This window comes from Microtus oregoni, unplaced genomic scaffold, assembly GCF_018167655.1.
Source record: "Microtus oregoni isolate MIOR12 unplaced genomic scaffold, Mior012 000060F_ref0000265, whole genome shotgun sequence".
NCBI classification, from domain to species: Eukaryota; Metazoa; Chordata; class Mammalia; order Rodentia; family Cricetidae; genus Microtus; species Microtus oregoni.
In genome coordinates this window covers 2,795,001-2,801,570 of record NW_024543870.1, presented here as the reverse complement: position 1 = coordinate 2,801,570, position 6,570 = coordinate 2,795,001, and the positions used below count along the sequence as shown (strand labels likewise).

At 55.1% G+C, this 6,570-nt stretch overlaps 1 protein-coding gene across 1 annotated transcript; it reads left to right on the top strand.

Moving 5' to 3' along the window:
- The first annotated feature begins 1,718 nt into the window (after positions 1-1,718).
- Positions 1,719-5,340, top strand: Evx2 (even-skipped homeobox 2). Its single transcript, XM_041639671.1, has 3 exons — positions 1,719-2,145; positions 3,042-3,319; positions 4,621-5,340. Exons 1-3 carry the CDS (start codon positions 1,719-1,721, stop codon positions 5,338-5,340), a joined length of 1,425 nt encoding a protein of 474 aa, XP_041495605.1.
- The last annotated feature ends 1,230 nt before the right edge of the window (positions 5,341-6,570 follow it).

Sequence of the window (6,570 nt, the reverse complement as noted above, 5' to 3'; positions counted from 1 at the left end):
ACCGAGCACTGTCTTCGTCCTTCGTGAACCTCGCCAGTGCCGGGCGAATCTCTGCCTCAGGGGCAGCCAGAGAGAGCGAACCGGCACGCCGCACCCAAGTCGGGCAGGGTGGGGCGCAAGCGCAGGAGATGAGCGTATTTGAGTGAAGATTGATCTTCCTTAAAATGGTTGCCACCGGCGTCATTATGACTATCAAAGTTATCGCCAAAAGGCTCAGCCTCCAGGCTCGGGCGGACCGGAGAAGAGGCAAGGCTGGTCGGAGACTCTCTGCGCCCCCACCCAGCACCAGGAACACAAGGGACCACAGGTAAGAAGCTAGTGTGTAGTGGGGGAGCCCGGAGATGTGGAAGAACAGCAAAGTGGGGAAGAGGGCAGCAGGAGACTCCCCCCCCCCCACACACACACTTTGACTTCCTCCCAACCCAGTTGCTTTACCACGAATACCTCTATTTAGGAAGGGTGTGGGGTGTGGGATGGCAATTTTAAAAAGTGGATTCGGAGCGGCCCTTATGGTACGGTAAATCACGACTGTGTTTAAAGTTAGCTGTCGCATTCTACTATCAAACCGTCCAGTCTAGTTCATTTCCTCTAGGGGAAAAGCCGAGGGTGAGAAGCTTATCTATCAGCCCGATTATAAAACTAAAAACTAGGGTCTCCGAGTTCAGAAGTCAGTCTGAACACAGTGGTAGAAAATCAGAGAGGGTGTAACGATTTCCATTTGGAGGTACGGGCCCTATGTACCTCCCCAGCCACGTAGCAAGAAAGCATTTTCAAAAGTCCATAAGATATTCTCTATTTCTCTCTCTCTCTCTCTCTCTCTCTCTCTCTCTCTCTCTCTCTGGAGCATTCAGACTGAGAGAAGAAGTAAGGAGAGAAAGAACTCAGGGTCTTATTTGTTAAATAAAATACTTATTATTAATATTTGGTTCTTAAAACAGAAAGATAAGTAATCCTGACAGGAGCAGGCACCAAGGTCTTCTTACGCAGCTCTTCCTGTATCCTCCCCCTTGCCCGCCCCCTTACGCCCCCAGCTTGTAAATGTTAAAACAAAACAAAACAAAACAAAAAAAACTTCCCAAGGATCCACTCTGGAAAATCAAAGCATTATCTATTATTTAACACGTTATCTGTGTCCGTGGAAAAAATGAGGAAGGCACTGCGTGATTAGGACCTAAGGGGCAACCCAGCAAACTGAGAGCGTAATGATGCCCCTAAATGAAGGGGGAAATGTGCCTCGGCGTGCTCTATTAATCAGACTGTCAATTTCACCCCCGAGGCCAAACCCCCCGGGCGAGCAGAGCTGGCTGGGAGCGGGCAAAGGACCGGAGCCTTCTTCCTCACTTGTCGTGTCTTCTCGTCTCCTACCTGGATCTATTTGTCTGCTCTGAAGTCGCCTTCATTACCCACTGACAGGAGCGTGTATTTATTTGCTTATAAACCTGTTACAATAAATGATTATTCGGACGGCGTCATTCGTACCTTAATGACGAGCGGGCACTACTTTTTGATGAATGACATCTCCGACTCGGAAGGATGTATGGGTCATTTTGACCAGTCATTCCCTCGCTCTGGCATCCCACAATTTTTCCACCTCCCTCCAAAAGAGATAATAATATTTAGAGCCGCTTGCTGGGGCTGAATGAGAATCAGCCCTAGGCGCAGCCCATCATTAAGACGGGACAGCCAGGCCACTGTGACATTTTTTTTAGAAAGCTGAGATGATGGAAAGAATAAGAAAAGAGATGATTCTGATGGAGAGAGGGCTCCATAGCCCTACTGCTACCAAGAGGTTCTCCAATTTGTCCGATTCGGCTGGCAGTGCTGTGCTGGAGGCCTTGGAAAATTCGCAGCACCCGGCTCGCCTCAGTCCGCGCCTGCCGTCCGCTCCCCTGCACGGCGCTCTGGGAGACCTCCCCGCCAAGGGCAAATTCGAAATAGACACTTTGTTCAACCTGCAGCACCCGAGCAGCGAAAGCACCGTCTCCTCCGAAATCGCCTCCGCCACCGAGAGCCGCAAGAAGCCTGGTCATTACTCAGAAGCGGCCGCCGAGGCCGACATGAGCAGCGACGTGGAGGTGGGGTGCTCGGCACTGCGCTCCCCCGGCGGCCTGGGCGCTGCGCCGCTCAAGGAAAACAATGCCAAAGGTAACCGGGCAGCCTGCGGGTTCTAGCCCCATCCTCCGAGCTCCCTCGCGGGGCCCTCCAGTTCTTTCCATACCTTGGCGGGTCTGTGACTTGCAACTAGAGTGATGCACCAAGCGGGCAGGGGCAGGGGAGGGACGCATGCTGGGGACCGTACCCTCTGGTTCTGCTCTTTGAGCCTCCCAAAGCAGCCCGCCCGGGCCTGTGGAGCCTAAGGAATCAGGCCCTCTCGCTCAGGCTCCTGCCCCAGTCGGAACAAATGCTTCCGCTTACGGGGATCTAAGAGCCGAGGCGAGGCGACACGGTTGCTCACTTGCTCTAGGGGAAGGATGCACTGAACTCTGCTGCCTCTGGAGCCCCCAGGGCCGGCTTGAGGGGGAACGCCTCTGGATAAATCTGAGACAGCCTGGCCCGCACTTCGGCACAACCGCTTATAACAGCGGCAGAAAAGAGTTGAAAAGTAGACATCCCCTCTCCCTTTACAGACTCGGGTTTGAGCGGCAGATGCTTTGAAAAGCTTAAGATATTTTAAACCTAAAGGCTGTCAAAGAAAGGCTGGAGGCCGGTCTGTGGTTTCCAGACCATGTCGAAGCCACAGCTTCTCAAACTGCGTCCGAGGTAGGCATTTTTCCCTCGGCCAATTTTCCTACCGAGTGGAAATTTTCTAATTATCGAGAAAAGAACAACCCTCTTAAATTCCGTTCCTATTATTTGGTTAGGAAGGGCTCCCCAAACTTCATTGATTCCATTAACGGCGGCAATTTGTAAGCCTGACAGACCCCATCAATTCTGACAGCGACTTTCCTTCCCAAAAGCACTTTTGCCACCAGTTAGCAACCCCAGCTCAGGGTTCTCTGCCCCTGCAGCTACTCATGCTTTGTGGATTGTTTGCTTGCTAGGGTACGCGGAGAGCGGCTCAGTCGCGGGTACCACGACGTCGGCCTCCGGCTCGGGCCTCGGCAGTCTGCATGGAGGTGGCGGCGGCAACAGCGGGGGTGCGGCATTGGGTGGCTCCGGCTCCAGCTCTGGCGCAGATCAGGTGCGGCGATACCGTACGGCGTTTACCCGTGAACAGATCGCGCGCCTGGAGAAGGAGTTCTACCGGGAGAACTACGTGTCTCGGCCTCGCCGATGCGAGCTGGCCGCTGCTCTCAACCTGCCCGAAACCACTATCAAGGTATCGATTCTGGCGCCTGCCAGCTCAGGCCTCCCTCGGGGCACCTGGCTGATGTATTTCTTTCTTCCTCTTTTCTGCTTTTCTGGGTGGCGAGAGTTAGCTGTGGAAGTCCACCAGGGTTTGTCACCGAAGGAGTAGGCTTATTTATTTCTCCCATGCGAATCCCAATCGGCTGGCGGGTCTGGCTGACCTGAGATGGCGTCCTGAATCGCCAGGCCCATACTTCAGACCTCCCTCTGCTCAATTCTGCAATTATGTCCAGGTGACTCCTAACCTGTGTCCAAGGTCCTACTTTGCCCTAAGCGACAAGGCGGGCTTGTTTTTGTTCCTCTGGTACAAACCCGAGGTGAAACTTTTCATTTGCTCCTGATCTTGAAGATTTATTTCTAACATTAATTGTTAACATTTGAAGAAAAGGTTACAGTATTTAAAAAATCGATTGAGAATGTAGTTTCCTAAAGAACTTTTCTCTTGGATAACGAGAAACAACGAAATTGTCCTTGTTTATATATAGATATATGCAGGTTATCAATTTTTATTATGCACCCAGAAGAGATGGCTGGAACCTAGGTAGACTTGGGGGGCAGTTGGCGGAGCGTTGGACTCTCTAGCAAAAGGAGCCACCCCTTTTGCTAAGAGATAAGAGATAGGTACAGAAGTCCTTCAGTTTGATCGGGGCTTTCTTTCATTTAGAATTGTGACGAATGACGTCTTTATTAGATACTAGGCTAGAAGGGGTAGAAAAGTTCCCTTTCCAGGTTCTGGGTACCTAGCTTTTTGCCACTCATTTAAAGCAAACGATTCCAACAAAATCATCCTTCCAATACCCTAATCGGACCCATACCCTAGGGAACGGTCCTTGCAACTCCGAGGGCTCAAGACCTGGAGCCGCTGCCTCTCAGAAAAACTGGAGACAGCCTCTCTTCAAAGGCTGCTCGGAATCCCCGTGCAAATCCTGGGATTGACAGACCGGTGTTCAGTGAGGCTGGGCACCGGTGGGTGGGTAGACAGAGGGAGATAAAAGGTTGGTTTGGGAGGAGGAAAAAATAAAAGCAAGTATAGAGTCAGAATCTGAGGAGTCGCATAAAACACAGAAGAGGAGATTCTTTTGGCAGTGGAGGGTGTGTTCTAGGAGGCCCGCAAGTTTCTGCGTACCTTGTCCCATCCCGGAGAGCAAGGGGATTGAGCCAGGGAAGTAGGCCAGGCTCCCCTGGGATCGGGAAAGGGTTTGGAGACTCTGGGCGGGGACTGGAAATACCCAGCGCTCCCTAACCCGGGCGGTGGCGTGGCTGTCCCCGCAGGTGTGGTTCCAGAACCGGCGTATGAAGGACAAACGACAGCGCCTGGCCATGTCGTGGCCGCATCCAGCGGACCCCAGCTTCTACACCTACATGATGACGCACGCGGCGGCCACCGGAAGCCTACCCTACCCTTTCCACTCGCACGTGCCGCTGCACTACTACCCGCACGTGGGCGTCACCGCGGCTGCAGCGGCGGCCGCAGCCTCGGGAGCTGCAGCGGCGGCGTCGTCGCCATTCGCCACTTCCATCCGTCCTCTGGACACCTTCCGTGCGCTCTCGCATCCCTACTCGCGGCCCGAGCTGCTCTGCAGCTTCCGCCACCCCGGGCTCTACCAGGCTCCCGCCGCCGCCGCCGGGCTCAACAGCGCGGCGTCGGCGGCTGCTGCAGCGGCGGCTGCAGCTGCAGCGGCCTCCTCGGCGGCGGCGGCCGGGGCGCCCCCCAGCGGCAGCTCGGCGCCCTGCTCGTGCCTCAGTTGCCACAGCAGCCAGTCCGCAGCCGCCGCCGCCGCAGCAGCAGCCGCAGCGCTGGGCTCCCGGGGAGCCGGTGGCGGCGGTGGCGGCGGCGGCGGGGCAGCCGGGACGGCGGGCGCCTCGGACTTCGGCTGCAGCGCCGCCGCGCCGCGCTCCGAGAGCGGCTTCTTGCCCTACTCGGCCGCGGTGCTTAGCAAGACCGCCGTCAGCCCGCCCGACCAGAGGGACGAGGCGCCGCTCACCAGATAACTACGCCGCCGCTAGGGGCCGCGCCGGCCGCTCGGTGTGCGTCCCCTCGGGGCACCCCCCGCATGGCCATCGGCTAGTACTGCCGCTAGGGGGCGCCCCGGGGTACCGGAGGGCGAAAGAAATCTGCCCGAGTTGGGGGGCGGGGAGGAACCGGCGCGAAGACCTGGAGGGGTACCCCCCAAATGATCTCTATTTTTGTATCTCCAACCTAGCTGTTTCCCCACCCCCACCCCTACGCCTTCTAAACGTGGTTCCCGCTTTGTAGGTCCGGCTTTCCGCCGGTCTGGGGGCCTTGGTCTCCGGGAAGACAGCTCCCCAGGGCCAGTCAGACTCCAGGGTGTCCGGTCCCGGCTGATCACCCCCCCGGGGCCGAGTCACCCGGGGGAGTGGCTAGAAGCTATGGGACACCGTGACAAAGAGAGAGAGAGAGAGCTCTGTGGGAGCGTCACCCCCGAGATTCATGCTGCTGCTCTTTCTTGTCTTTAAACGAGGGGGAGAAGGAAAAGGCAGATTTTCTCAGCCTCAGCTTGTTAGGGGCCTTTGTCCGAGGGGGAGCAGGAGGATGAAGTGTGAAAAGCCAACGAGGCAGGCGAAGGCGAGATGTCTTTCTCAGCGCGCAGGGCTGCTGCGGTCTTCTCCAAAACGACAAAGCCGAGGTGGGAAAGGGTGGCGGTCACGGCGCTTTCTTCTTTCCAGTCCACTACAGTTCTCTTTAGTTTTTGGTTTCAGTGCTTAGGAAATGAAACGGTTTTTCGTGTGCATAGTTTATGCAAAATGTAATGGGTAACGAGGTTGGCACAGCAAGGCCAAGCGAGGACAGGGAAACCGAGAGAAGGTGAGAGCAAGGCCGACAGATCATTGTAGTTTGTGGAGAGGCGTTTGCATCTCAGTTTTCCAACTGTCGAGTTCCACTCGATCCGGGAAATACTTGAATCTCTAGATATATGATATTATCCTAAGACTTTCCTTAGACACCTTTATGAGTTCGAACTCTGTATTCCTCTCGACCCCTTCTCTCCTTGTTTTCCTTTTCCTCGGGTAAAATGGTTCTTGGCTTATTTCTCACGCATGTCTATTGCCTTCTCTGCAAAAGTCACCGCTGGGTTGCTGAGACCTGCTCTGCCATCCCTGGCTACGGGGGCGGGGGTGGTGTTCCTTGAACTTGAAGAAAAGGTACATCAAAACCCACCAGTGTTAACTGCCATGTCAATTTTGATGCTAATAATGTGC

What these genes read in the sequence shown, in the direction of transcription:
- Evx2 (XM_041639671.1), top strand. Translation starts at nt 1,719, where the DNA reads ATGATGGAAAGAATAAGAAAAGAGATGATTCTGATGGAGAGAGGGCTC. An exon ending in CAAGGAAAACAATGCCAAAG is followed by an intron (nt 2,146 to 3,041) that starts GTAACCGGGCAG and finishes TTTGCTTGCTAG; the next exon opens with GGTACGCGGAGAGCGGCTCA. An exon ending in TGCCCGAAACCACTATCAAG is followed by an intron (nt 3,320 to 4,620) that starts GTATCGATTCTG and finishes CTGTCCCCGCAG; the next exon opens with GTGTGGTTCCAGAACCGGCG.